The sequence below is a fragment of the Sciurus vulgaris genome (genome assembly GCF_902686455.1).
Source record: "Sciurus vulgaris genome assembly, chromosome: 10".
Lineage (NCBI taxonomy): Eukaryota > Metazoa > Chordata > Mammalia > Rodentia > Sciuridae > Sciurus > Sciurus vulgaris.
Genome location: NC_136470.1, coordinates 115,714,454 through 115,728,808, shown reverse-complemented (window position 1 = coordinate 115,728,808; position 14,355 = coordinate 115,714,454). Strand labels below are relative to the sequence as shown.

The 14,355-nt window shown below is 51.8% G+C and overlaps 1 protein-coding gene across 4 annotated transcripts in view; it reads left to right on the top strand.

Annotated features, from left to right (window-relative positions):
* CACNA2D2 (calcium voltage-gated channel auxiliary subunit alpha2delta 2) overlaps positions 1 to 14,355 on the top strand; it is a 137,913-nt gene that overhangs the window by 94,745 nt on the left and 28,813 nt on the right. For all 4 annotated transcript variants that reach the window (XM_079155464.1, XM_079155463.1, XM_079155462.1 and 1 more), the window contains exon 4: positions 8,987 to 9,046. In XM_079155464.1, coding sequence (XP_079011590.1) covers positions 8,987 to 9,046 — 60 coding nt within the window. The remainder of the gene's footprint in view (positions 1 to 8,986; positions 9,047 to 14,355) is intronic.

The window sequence follows — 14,355 nt, the reverse complement described above, 5'->3', positions numbered from 1 at the left end:
CTGGCCTGGCCTCTGTCATCTCTACCCAGAAAACCCAGGGCCTCTCAGCCAGCAGGCCCCTGGGGGTACCTCCTGATTCATCTCCTGCTCCATTGACCGTGATGGGAACCTGAGGCCACTTAGCACTTCTGTGCTGAGCTGGCCTGTGTCCAGCATTGGAGCCACATAGATCAATGAATCAAGTGTCTGCCCTGAGGGACAACATTTGGAATGGAGTCAGATGCACATACAGCCATGGGAACCACAAGGGATCCTGGAACCAAGCCCGTCAGGGCACTAGACTTCCTGGAGGAGGTTCCCAAGCACCACTAAAAGATGAAGAGGAACAGGACAGGTGAGAGGAAGAGAAGATCAACCCAGGTTCAGGGCACAGCACAAACAAGAACACAGAACCTGAGCATGCAAGAAGGCAGGGTTCAAGGTCAGCAGAGTAGAAGAGTGATGAGGTTGACAGGACCCTATAAAGGATGGCAACAGGAAGGAAGGCACAGTCAGGGTACCCAGGAAATTGACAGGGGCACAGGAGCCAAGGTGGGCGTACAGGGACTTCCAAAGGTCCAGGAAAATGAGTTCATGCCAGACAGCTTGGGTGTGGGGGTCTAAAGTTGGGGGGAGGGGGGCTCTAGAAAGATCTGACCAGGAAGGTGAGAAAGGGTCATAGGAATGGGGGCTTCAGTGGGACAGCCTTTGAAAAGTGATGGTACAGCTTTGGTGGGATTGAATGGGGACACTCTGGTGGGCCCTGGGTTCCTGCTGTGGCAGGACCAGGTTGGAGGTCAGGCTGAGATGCTGGGGGCAGTGGATTGCAGCTCCCAACAAAGGTAGTGCTGAGGAGAGAGACAACCTATTAGCACAAACTTCAGAAGAAATAAGGTCAAACCAAAGTCAGAAGGCCCATGTGCACCAAGATCGTAGGGAAAGTCAGGAGGTCCCTGGGGTGCAGCAAGGAAAGGGGAAACCCAGGACCACCAGGGTTTTGCCTCCAGAATGAGTCTACATCCTGCCCTGTATCCATGCCTGCTTTCCAAACATCTCTCCACTGCCCTGGGAGAGCAGAACAGGCTTCGAGGGTTCCCATTTTATAGGCGACAAACAGATCCAGAGAAGTGAGAGCAGTGCCCCCCAAATTACATGCTGGCTCCCAGCTCCGGGGTAGGGGGGATGTTGTCAAACACAAGCAGCACACCCATACCCATTTGTGTCTGTCTCTAGAATGTGGCCTGATGAGGAGACAGGAGGTGGTGACATGCTTCATTGGTGCACTCAGATAATGCCATGCACCCTTGACACCCTTACTTGATCATATCTGTGTGACTGTTTAAAGGATGAGAGAAGTTTTAATGAATTATACTGGATCATAATTCAAAGGGAGGAAAACTGACAAAATTATGGGAAATTCCATCTGTCTCATCAGGGACTGATTCACCTGCAGAAATGTATGGGTTTCATGCCAGGGTTCAAACAGGGGTACCAGCAAGGTTAGAGGACTCTGCTCTCCAGATACAAAATATGTGCCCCATAGCCCTGCCCCCAATGAACCACTTCCTCCAGCCACATCCCACCTGCCTCCAGTTAACCACAGAGGCCAGTTAATTACATCAGGGCTTAATTCACTGACTAGGATAAGGAAAAGCCCAATCATTTCTCCCCAAAAACTTCTTGCATTGTCTCACACATAACTTTTAGGGAACACCACATCTGAACCATAACACTTCTCCATCTCCATTACAGACTAACCTCACTTCTTCATATTTTTCCTGGAAAACCAAAACACAGGCTGTCCTTCCAGGCAGCACCAAGGAATCAACAGCCAAGCCTGTGCTATCCACAGGGAGCAAGCAAGCCCAGGCCCAGGGGTGTAGAGGTGGTGGCTGTTCCACTATAGAGGGAGACAACTCCAGTGAGTTTTTCCCTGCCACATGTGTTCTGACCTTTTTTTTTTTTTTTAAGAAAAGAAATACATTTTACTAATTTTTTTTTTTTATATCTACTCAGGGAGAGCATGTGTGACTGGTGAGAGAAAAGGTCAGGGAGCCTGTCACTTCCAACAACAGCAAGGGCCTTAAGTGAGGGCCTTCCCTCAGGCACCCTTTGTGCTAGAACTGTTTGTTATTTCCCTTGGGGTTTTTTGGTTGCTAGAATCTTGGTCTGGGACTGGAATGTTTTTCTTTGTTCTGGTTGAGGTTTTATCTCTAAGCTGGGTTAATGTGGAAAAGGTGGTATGTGAAGATGCATATGGGAGCCAAGCACATCCAGTACAGATGCAGCAGGGAGTGAAGAAAGGGGCCTCACAGGAGAGGCAAGGCTGAATGCATACCCTGCACCTCAGGAAGGCAAAGCCACAGTGGGTCTCATCACCTACAAGGCGTAATCTTGGATCCTGGCCATCCCACTCTCCCCATCCTGAGTCATTTCTCTCATCCCTCAGAACTCAGCAGAATGGGAGATTGGGACAGGACCTGCCCTTAGAAGGTCATGGTGCCCATAAAACTCTTGAGCACATCGTGTGCTGTGGATGGCAGCATTCAGAACCACTGAGGTGACCATTGCTCATGTAGCAGGCATTATCTGTCAGTACATGCTCTGCTCCCAGACCACAGGTTGTGCAGGGATGGAACCAAGCTAAGATTCTCCTGCTCCCTGACTACTGATGTACTTGCATGGAGCAGGCTGTGGATGGACACACCAATGCCCATTCAAGGCCAAGGCTATAAGAAGGAGACACCAACAGGCCAGTACCCTCCCAACCCTGCCGCTTTCCTGCCCCTATTGTCAGCCCTGGGGCTCCTGCTTCTTCCTTGCTGAGCTGCATCTTGCTTCGTTATTATGCAGATATTTTAATTATGCAGATATGTTTTTAGACAGTTTTAAATATGTATATTATTTACTCATTAGACCATAACAGCTCTGGAAATTGGAAATCTGTATTTAGTATCTATCAGTGCACAATATAGAGCTAATACAGAACCCACTGTTAGGGAAGAGAGTAGGTGGCAGTGTGGGAGGGCTGGGCTGGGCAGGAGCTGCTGGGTACCTCCTCCTCTGGGATCTGGACCCAGTGAGACCAAGGTTGAGGAGTGGGCTTGGGGCAGCATCTGAAAGGCCAATTCCTGATCCCCTCTCTTGGGAGAAGGGCAAAGGAACTGTTACTGGGGAGTGAAGGGCAGCTGAGCGCAACCAACCAAACCCCAGCTGGCCAGACCAACTCCCTCCCTAAGATTTTCACTCTCCAACATTGCTGTCTTTGGCAGCAGGCAGACCTGGGAAAGGCCCCTGTACCATGTCCTCACTAGAGGCCTGGGGCAGTGGCACTACTTCTCTAAGCCTCACTCCCTCAGTTGCAAAAAAAAAAAAAAAACCCACTTCTTAGGTGTCTTGTAGTCCTTCGCCTAGCGTTGAGTTACCTGCACCAGTTGGTAATCTTTGGCTTAGGATAGGTGCTGGAGCCATGTCTGTGTTAGACTGTCATTGTTATCTCCCTCCCAGCCTTCTGGCAGTGTTCTCAGGGCATCTATGTGGTACTAGCATTCTGCTCTGGGCTTGCTGCCCCCGGCCTCCTCCTCAGAGCACCCCATCCATCAGAGTTTCTGCCTGGCTCAGTCACCAATGCTCCAGATCTCAACATCCTGCACCCCAAGGGTTCAGGGCCTTTTATTCTAAGCCACTCATATCCTCTTGGAAGCAGGAGTAGCTACAATTAAGTCCAAAAAACTCTTTTATCTTTTCCTCTGGGCTGTGTAGTTGAACAAGTCCTATTTTATTTTATTTTTTAATTTTTTTTGCAGTGCTGGGGATCGAACCCAGGGCCTTGTGCTTACAAGGCAAGCACTCTACCGACTGAGCTATCTCCCCAGCCCGAACAAGTCCTATTTGATGGGCAGTTGCTCCTCAGGCCCTTGGGCACCAACCATGGGAAAAGGGGCCTCCGGCGAGGGGGAAGGAACGAGGATGAGGAGAAGTGGGGCACCCAGTCTGGCAGGAGGAGCAGGCTGTCTAAGAGCATGGCATTCCTGAGGCTCTAGGCCCCAACCTTCTAGCCCATCCCCTTCCAGCATGCAGAGTCCTTACCCTCCAGGTGTTAGCCTCTGAGGGGTGCCCTTATCTCATGTTGTCTGTCTCAGCTTTCCAAAGCTAAGGATGTTTAACTTAGTGAAATTTGAAGGTACTGATGGAGGGGCCAATCCCAGGGGAGTATTGTCCCCAGCCCAGCTTACTGCCAGTCCTCTTTTTTCTTGCCTTTTCTTGTAAGAACAGTTCGCGGAGCTGAGGGAAATTGATTGTTAAGTGAAACTCTCTGATAATTGCCTCTGAAATGCCCGCTGTTATCATGATGGACTTGGCTGTAAGCCTACTGCAGTTCCCTCCAATGCTGTGACCAAGATGGGGGTGGGGATGGCATTGCAGGACAGGCAAGGCACCATCAGTGACTTCATAGTAGTAGCTCCTCACTCCTCAAGAAGTGCTGAGGAAAAGAGACACACACCTGGGTCACACACCTGCCAGACTCAACAGAGGCCTCTACACCGGTGCAAGAGATGTCCTGACCTTCATTTAGCAAACTTTCATTGTACACCTACTGGATGCCATGGCCAGGTTACTGAAAACTTGAGAACTGCTACAACCTATCCCCACCAAACTCAGAGTTGGAGGGGAAGATAGACACAGAGGCTTCCTGGAGTGCTGTGATGAGGACAGGTGGAATCCTGGCAGAGGTTCTGGAGTTTTCAAAGATGAGAGAGTGAACCAGGCTAGAGAAGTCTGGATGAGAGTGGATAGGGAGAAGTCAGCATGTACAGGAGCCTGGTAGCAAGAAGACCAGGGATTACAGGTGACTCTAAGAGCAGAACTCAAGAGTCTAAGCAGAGATTTCCAGGAAAACCAGCACTCAGGGTCAGGGCTAGGAATGGTGTACATCTTTCCCAGACAAAATCAGGCACCCCAGAGATAAGAGCAAGCTGTGACTCCAGTTTGACCCCTGCTGTGCAGGGCATCCTGGTATATTCTCCCCTCACCTCTGGGTCTGTTTCTTTTCCTATCCTGCCTACCCAGGCCCATCAGGAGGCCCCAAGAGAGATGGGAGGGAAGTGCTAGCAGGATGAACCTTGAGTCAGCATAAGCATGGCCTCCCAGCCAGTCCTGAACAGACCTGGCTCTATGAGAAACCCATATAGGAACCCAAGGCTTTGAGTCCCCAGCCTGAGCCAGACAGGTGGGGCTAAACTCAGAAAGGTCCTGCCTGAGGACATGCCCTGCCTGACACAGGGGAGGGGGAACCCATGAGATGCACAAGGGCAAAAGGAAGTTTTCAGAAAGGATGACACAGTATGTATCAGTGGCCCAGTCTGAAAGTGCTGACCAGGCAAAAAGAACAGGTAAGAGAGGAAGGCCTAGAGGAGAGCAAAAGTCCACAAGAGAAACCCCAGTGGACAGATAGGCTGCCTAAAGGCAGCTGTAGACATTGAAAGAAGGAAATTGCCAAAAACCTACCCACCCTCTGAGTGGATGCAGTTACAATCTCCAATTTACAGAATAGTGAAGGCTGGAGAGGTGAAGCCACTGCTTGAAGAAGCCACTTTGAACCCAGGCCAGGGCTCCAGGCTATGATCCCTACTCAGGGCCCCTGGTGCATACTGTGGGTGGTCCAGGTCCTCTCACCTCTGATCAGCCTGATGGGACCTTGTATAATTGTAGTCTGCCCCCTCCACCCCAACCAGCTGCCTGGCCCTTCCTCCCACACCACCAAGCCTGCCTGTTTAGCAGTTTCCACACGTCCAGCGCCCGGGGATGGACTGATTGATCTGTAACACCGAAAAAATAATAATGGCTTGATCGTTACTGAGGATTAAAAGTAATCCTTTTGCTGTGGCTATTGCGACTCCGTTATTCACGAGTCAGCGGGCCGACCCAGGCCTTTGAGCCCATGGGACTCCAAGAGCTCAAGGAGGCTGGGGGCTGGGGCCCTTCCTCTCTGGGGCTCCCTCACCTTGTCTGCTAGGTTTTAGAGGCAGAGGGGCCTGTGGCCTGTGGCCCACATGTTTTGGAGACTTTGACTCTCACCCTGAGAGAGTAAAGAAGCTGGCACCCCCTGGCCAGGGGTGGATGTAGAGAAAAGAGATCATTCCTCAGGACAGTGGTCCACTTTGGTGATTTACACTAGTGTCAATTTGGTGTCTAAAACCCCATCTACCCTGTGACTTTTCTATGGCAAGAACCTGACCCACTCTGACCCAACTTCATCCCTTATGAAGGGCAGCAGCCTCCACAGATCCTTAGGTGGGTTCCAGGCCCACTCTGAGGTAGATCTGGGTCCCTGGGAAGGTAATGGGCCACTGAGTAAGGATAGAGGGGACACAATGATTGCTCAAGGGTCACCCCTTGAGTGCATCTTCAGGGGATGCCTCCTCATGCTTTACAGATCTTCCAGGCAAAGTGCTGAGCTTGGTACTGGTACATAGTAGGCGTTCAGTTAGTAGTAGTAATAAGTATTGTCAACTATTCATGCTACACAGTAATGTCATCCATAGAAGGACACTACAGGCTTGTGAATTGGGGGCCTCATCCATCACTGGAAATTGGGGTCTGGGGAGTATTTTTTATTAAGGCCAAGAGGAAGTCCCAGGATAGAAATGAAAGATAGGAGTCAGACACAGATGAGCCCTACAGGACCTCAAGGAAGCATTGCCTTTTATAAACAGAGTAGTAAGTGGGGACAGGGGACAGCCACACAATCAGATCTACATTCTGAGATGAGGCTTCAGGGGTTGAGCAGGGAATAGATGCGGAAGGACAAGAGAGGACACAGGTTCCTGGTGCAGGACAGAGTCTGAGCCAATGGGTGAACAATAGGTGGTTTGATGATGTCAGAAGTAGGAGGTAGGAGGCAGAGGTTCCCAGGTGGATGGCCTGTTCCAAGAGGAGGAAGTTGCAGTTTAGATGCATTGAGAGTCATCCCAGGGGAACGTCCAGGAGTTTGGGGTGGGTGGCAGGATTGGAGGCAAGATATGTGAGGCCTGTGGCCTCTGAAGTCCAAAGATATGAGACTGGGTTAGGGGGTCAGAGGACAATGTGAGTCCCACCACAGCAGGTCCTGCAGTAAAGGGTGGAAAGAGGATAGGAGAGGGAGGTTGAGACCAGGAGAGGCTGAGCATTGTGAGGTGAGGGACTTTGACTCCAAGAAGCACTTTCTTAACCTGTCCCCAGACCCCAGCCTAATAGCCTTCCCACCATTCAATGCTCTTCACCTGAGGAAGGGAGGGAGCCAGGCCCAGCAGAAGGGGGAACCCCTCACACTGCCAGGGGTGACTTCTTGCTCCTGGAGAGTGATGGCCTTAGTTCCACATGGGGCTTCTGCACTCCCTGCTGCCCTGCTGTTCAATGCTTCAAAGAAGAAAAAGCTGGTCTCCCGTTTTCTCCTAACAGGCAGCTGTCAGGCTTTATTAGATCCTCTCTCTGGGGCCCACGTGCCACATCAGGCCTGAATTGATGGATGGGGATGAGGTGTCTTGAATAGCATAGGACCGGGGCCTTCTGAGGATTGCTGGAGCCAAGACTGCACTCCACCTAGAGGATGGGTGGGGTGGTTTGAGGGACCAGCCTCATTGGACATGGTGGGCCCCTCCGGGGGTGGCCTTTGTACCTTGGTCATGGACTGAGCAAGGTGGATGTGATGTTGAGAGCTGGCCAAGGGCCACAGCCTGATCCAGGCTCTCTGTGTGGCCCTAGGCAGGCTGCTGGCTATTCCATGCTTTGGTATCCTCATCTGAAGAGGAGCCATAATGGCATGTCAGGCACATAGTAAATAGTAACAGATGCACATGTGTCATGGCTGCAGGATGGTGGGCATGTGGTGGGTGGCCAGTTCATGGTATTGACTGTCTTTAGGACTAACAGGACATTACTGAACTCAGCTCTACAAAAGGCCCCAGAGGGCCAGACTCAGTTCCATCCTTGGGAGCCTCAAGAATTTCTGAGGGACAGGATCCATGGTATCCCAGCTCAGGCCCAGAGGGCAGCCAGGTCCTTGTGCCTTCTGTACAAGCCTTCCTGATGTTCTGAGTTCCCCTAGCACTGAGCCTCCTGCTCCTAGCTACTCCTGCCCTAGTGGTTCTGCCTGTTTGTATCAGGGTCTCCAAACTAATCTGTGAGACACATGACTGTGTCTGCCACATCTCCACACATCAGCATAGTCTGGAACTAAGCATGGCCAATGACAGGTATGGCACACACTGGCACACAGCTATGCTCTCAGAAGTACTTTGCTGACAGGTATAAGTGTCACTGGCAAAAAACACTGGAACCAGCACAGAGGATAGGCTTCATGTTTAGAGGGCTTGACACCCCGTGGGAAGGGGCTCAGGGAGCCTGAAAGAAGGCCAGTGGGCCTGGGTGGGCAGAAGTGGGCTATGGGCCTGGGCATGTGTGAGGCACTGTCACTTGTTGGGGTTCAACCAACTGGAGAGACTGACCCTCATTTGTAGGCAGTATGATGTGCCACTCAGGCTTCCCCAGGCCTGAATGCTCCTGCCATTCTCTGGGCAGAAGACACTGCTGGGCTGAAGAACAGTCTCTCACTGAGAAGCTACTCTGGGCATGCTGCGCAAGCCTCCCCTCTCCTATAGAAGCCAGCAGTGGCCAGAGAGATGCCCTTACAGCCAGCTGGGCTAAGGAACCTCTGAGTATCTGGTGGAATGAGAGAAAAGGAAGGCCTGAGGGCTGGGATTGTGGCTCAGTGGTAGAGCACTTGCCTAGCACATGTGAGGCCCTGGGTTCAATTCTCAGGACCACATAAAATAAAAAATAAAGATATTGTGTCTTCCTACAACTAAAACAAAATACTTTTTAAAAAAGAAAGAAAGAAAGAAAGAAAGAAAAGGAAGCCCTGAGCTGGACTGGCCCCAGGGAGTGTTGGGAATGGAGAAGGCTTTGGGGTGGGCATGGGGCAGGCAGCCTATCTCAGCCTCTGACCTCCCTGTACTCTGTCCCTCAGAGACTGGCAGATGCTGCAGAGAACTTCCAGAAAGCCCACCGCTGGCAAGACAACATCAAGGTAAGAACCACAGCATCCTCTCCAACACCTAGGGTACACTACTCCCAGTAAGGTGAAGGTGAAGTCCAGGGAGCAGGGAGAGTGCTGCCCAGACACACTGGAGGGGCATTTAGGGATTATGAAGTAGAACTGAAAGCTTTTATCAAAAAATCCCAGGCTCCCCCTAAGTTCTGGACCATGCAGACAGATATGAGCTCCCATGTCACTCCAGAGGAGTCATTGGACATCCCATGAGTAGACAGGCTGCTCCAAAATAGCGCTCCCAAAAGAAGGTGCCCCAGTTCTTAGAGAGTCCCTAAGTCAAAGAGATCCTTTGACCTCAGGACTCATCCAAGATTTAAAAGCAGTAGGTAACCTGGGAAAGGTGCCAGAAGGTGGTATGTGTATTCCCTTCCCCACCCTGAAAAGCAGCCTTCCTCCCAGGAGGCCCTTAGACTAGGCTCAGGGAACCAAGCTGTCAGTCACAAAAGCCTCTCCATCCACCATGAGACCTCAGAAAGGGCTCAGATTCCTTGGAGTGAAATGAGAGGCATTGGGAGCAGAGGGTGCAGGAAGGGAAAGGGCAATCTTGGCAACCAATTCATGACTGGGACTGAACACACCTGTCCCCTTTATGTCAGACCAGTGTTAGGGAAACCTCAGAGAAACCTCAGTGCCAGGAGTGATGGAACCCTTAGAGATTAGACCATTTCTGGGCTATGCCTTCTGGTGGTCTCCTTGCTAAACATAGGGAGGGGCAGAGTGGGGTGGCACTAAGATCCGCCCCTGGGACCCAGGAACCAGTAAGGAGGGTAGAGTGGGCCAGGCACATCCAGGCCCATCTGCTCCAGGGGTGAGGTCCTGCTATTATCCCTACTTAGCTAATGAGAAAATGGGCAGTATGCTTAGAACTGAGATTACCTGTTGGTGGCAGAGATTCATAGTTGGCTATTGGGCACCAGGGGTCTCATGCCTATGATTGAGGCCCCTAAACCTACTCCTTGTTCCCCATCCCCCCAGGCCACCCTGAGCCTACTCTACCTTGCCCACCCAGTGGCTTTCCTCCTTTGTTGTCTGGTAGGTGCCAAGTGCTGTCCTTGGAGTTCACATGGGGTTGGGCACAACAGATGACCAAGGATGGGAATCAGATCCATGGCCTCATGCATGCTAGGCAAGCACTCTACCACTGAGCTACACCCCCTAGTCCCAGATAATTTTTTAAGATAAACAAATGAGCTAGTGACTACCTAAACCAATCCCCTCCCCAGGAGCCTTAGGACTGACCCTCTTCTTCCTCTCTATTACTGGGCCCCATGCTTTCCTTAGCCCTTTGATCAGAAATGTGCATGGCAGCAGTCATTGGGTCTCACTCATCACTCATACCAAGCCATCACCTCCAGATAACCCCTGTGTGATAACTCCACCTGCAAGAGCCACCCCTGAGCCTGACCAAGGCCCAAGAATCTGGCAGCTCCTGCCTCCCTCACCAGCCTTGCTCCCCATTCCCTTCCTCTTGTGTCCCACCACACTGAACAGTTTGCTTCAGGCCCCTTCCTGGTCCTGGGCCTTTGCTGATCTCTGCCTAGAAGGCCCTCCATTCCTCCTGGAGCCCAGCTCATCTGTCCCTTCCTCGTAAAGCTACTTTCTCTTCCCAGCCAATCAGGCCCTCTGTTCTCTAGGCATCTAGGACCCCTCAGATGCTCAGTTCCTCCTTTGTTCCTGACCATTGGATTTTTCCCCTCCTTCACAGACAGACATGTGGAGCAAGCACAGAAGTTAGGGAATAGGGAATGAAGAGACCTGCCCTCTGCCTGACTTTCTCTCCTTCCCAGTCCAGGTCCTAAATGGGGACAAAAAGGCTACCATGGCCCCAAAAACATTTTCTCTTTTTGATTCTGCAGAAAACCCAAAATTTCCCAATGTTGTCCTGCCAGACCCTTGGCCCCTGCATTTCAGCCACTCCCTGAGACAAGAACAGCTTATTCCAGGCCAGTGTGGACACCAAGGAGGCCTATCAGGAAGGAGGAGCAGGGCCCAGGGACACCCAGGGGTGCTGAGAGATGCTGTTCGAAGACTCACTTTCATAGCAAGGGCTTCATTGTCCCCATTTGGCAAAGATCTGGCTCGCATTGGTACTATCAGCTCAGCCATGACAAGTGAAGTCACCAGGCTATAGAGGTGCCATGTCGATGATGGCATGATGCATCTTTTGCCATAGCCACCCTTGGACCCTGGTTGCTTCTATCCTGAGATGAGGCAAGAGTGGGCTCTGGATACCCACCCCCAGCTTGACCAGAGGTGTCACAGTTCAAGGTATGACCACAGGCAACACTGACCACAAGACTAGCAGGATCTTGTTTGCCTAATGTTCCCCAACCCTCCCCCCATAGTCCATCAGTGTGCCTGCCAGTCTGTCTCTCCCAGAGATACTCAGGTGGCGGGGCTCTAGTCATGCCTTTCCTACCCCAGCTTCAGGGTCACTGCTGTTCTCAGAAAGCCCTGAAGCTGCCATGCCTGCCCAGACTGCAAAGCATTAGTGCTAATGTAGGCCCATTAGCCGACGGGCCAACCAGCAGAGTCCAGGCTGCCAAGGAGCACTAGCAAAAGACTGCAGGCAGAAGCTACCCACCCAGGGGATGCATGGTCTGAGGCTGGAGAAGGAATGATGCTCTGCCCCTTACAGGTACACCACCCACCCCTGAAACCACATCCTCCCCAATAACCTTTAGGAAGTGACAGGCAAAGAACCATGTTCCTCCCTTGCACTCAGGAGAGATACCTGGCCTGTGCCACAGTCCCTACCTCAAGGATAGGCCCTTTCCCCAAGCCAGGCTTTCTCTAGGATGCTCTCACCCCTACTGCAAAGGGCAAAGCCTAGGTCCTTCCTTTCCATCCCAAGCCTTAGGATTGGCCCTACTGCCCACAGTCTCCCCGCTTTGCAGCCTCCATCATAATGGTACCCAGTGTAGTACACAGACCAGGGTCTCACTAGGCTCACCTGTCTGCCCCACTCATAGCTCCTCCAGGACAGGAGCAGTTGGACCTGACACAGTACCATCTACCACCTGTCCATGTTGTCTTTGTCCTCCACCAGGTATTGGACTGACACATTGACTCGGAATGGTTTCTTACCTCTGAGATGAGGAGGATATGCAGTTCTTGGCAGAAGGAATGCTCTGTTCATGGAGCCAGACTGAAATTCACTATACAATTCACTCCACAATCAATACAGTGGCCTTTCCTGTGTCAATAACACACAGCAGATCTACATGCAGATTTCTGAGGAGCAGATAATAATGGTGTAATACATCAGCATACACACAACCCATTGACTCCAGTGAGAGACTTAGTGGGTACTGGAGTCTTCAGGATCAGAGCTGAGCTGAGATCAAGGGGACAATGTCTGAACCTAAAATGTACTATACTCCTCCCTAGTCCAAGGCCATGACCCCACACATCTGGCCATGGTAGGGGCAAGGAACCTATAGCCTGGCCAGCCTTGGACAAGAAGAAATTGTGGTCCTAATTAACAAGCAGCACATCCCATGGTCCCTCAGACAGGCAGCAGGTGCTCTAGTACCCATAACACTTAGGGAAGATGAAGATGGGCCACCTGCTGGACCATGCCTGGTGCCAGTGCCACACTATGCCAGCAGTGTGTGCCACTTAACCTCCCCCACTCCAGAGAACTGCTAGGCCAGGGTATGAATAGGGAGGGAGGAGAGGCCACTGGCCCCAGGGCCTAAGCGCCAACACCAGAACCTACCATGAAACCATTCTCTGGGAGTCAAATGAAAATAACTGCCCTGCCCTGGGGGGTCTGATGGGGATGACACAGCCCTGTGCAGGGAAGTCATGGGGAATCTACATGGAAGGCTGTGATGGCAGGGCCAGGCCGGAAGAGTTGACTGGATAGGACAGGTGGCCTCCCCAGCCTGGGGGTCTGACCTACAATAGGGCCCACTGTCTACCTTCCTACCATGTTAGCAACAGACTGCTCTCTCAGAAAATAGTCCTCTTGGCTGGACTGAGCTGGCAGTGGGCCAGAGCAGGAAAACCAAGTGTCCTCACTGGGGCAGCCGGGTGGCCGGTCTGAGCCCTGCACTGGAGGCTGGTGGGCAGGCAGGAATCATGTCTGGCCAGCCTTGGCAGCCACCTTCCAGAGCACCAAACCTGATGACAATTGCTATTCCCCCACCTGTCCCAGGCTCTTTTTCCCTTGTACCGCAACTGCCAACACCCCTCATGCCTGCTTGGGCTCAGCTCCTGCTCAAATGTGTCATATACTCACATGTACACCCAGCCCAACCCTTACCTGTCATCTATATACACAGGTTCATGTTGGGGAGTTGTGTGTGATCTGGGGGTGGGGGTGATTCCCCCGCTCCTTGCCTAGTTTGAGCAGAATGACCCCTAAAGTATCAGTTAACAGGTGGGTATCAGCAGTGTGGACCTCAGACATTAAGGACACCAGTTTCACCCCATTCAGGGGTCTTTATACACTCAGTCCCTCCTGTGGGCTGTGGAGTGGCACAAGGGGCCTCTGTGGGTAGGGTCAGCCATGCTCCCTAGAGGGACCCATCACTGCAGTTCCTGGTCCTCTTTGCACCCTCAAAGGAGGCATCATCATCCTGACTTAGAAATAATGGGAAATGGAGACCTCATAGAGGCTGCATGATTTAACACAGCACCTCAGAGGTGAGATGGGGTGACTCCTGAGAGTCTTCATGGGGCTACTAGGACAAGCCTACAGGCTGGGACCTCGCTTCACCTCTTTATTCACTGCTCAGAGCTCACACGTGTCCCAGTCAGAATTTGAACCCAGGGACCTTTTGCCAAGGCCCTTGCATTCATTCATTAAGGAACAAGCACTTCTTCCTTGTTGCAAATTCCAGAAAGGGAGTCACTAATGTGACCATTCAGGTACAGACCAAGGCAGATAAAGCCTTTCCCAGGACCCCTCCTGCCACACCCCCAGATCCCTATCACATCAAGCATAGCAGTCCCAGCTGTGCTTACAGTGCATTTCCCTGTGTGACCTTGCCTACTACTCTGCCGTGTTCTTCTCTGCCAAGGAAGGATCATGGCATGATGCTCATCAAAGCAGAAGAGGTGGGAGGAGTCCTCCCTACATGCATCCAAGCCCTGGGCAGGGAGAGCATACAGATCTCTGAGCCTCACCTGTAATCTCTTGGTGGGGTGGGATATCTATATGATGTTTCCCCTTTATCCTGATGCCACTAATACCTGATCTGCTGAGACCATAAAGCAGCAGGACAAACAGAGAAACAGGCACTGCAGCAGCTGGAGAAGTGGCCCAAGTTAGTACC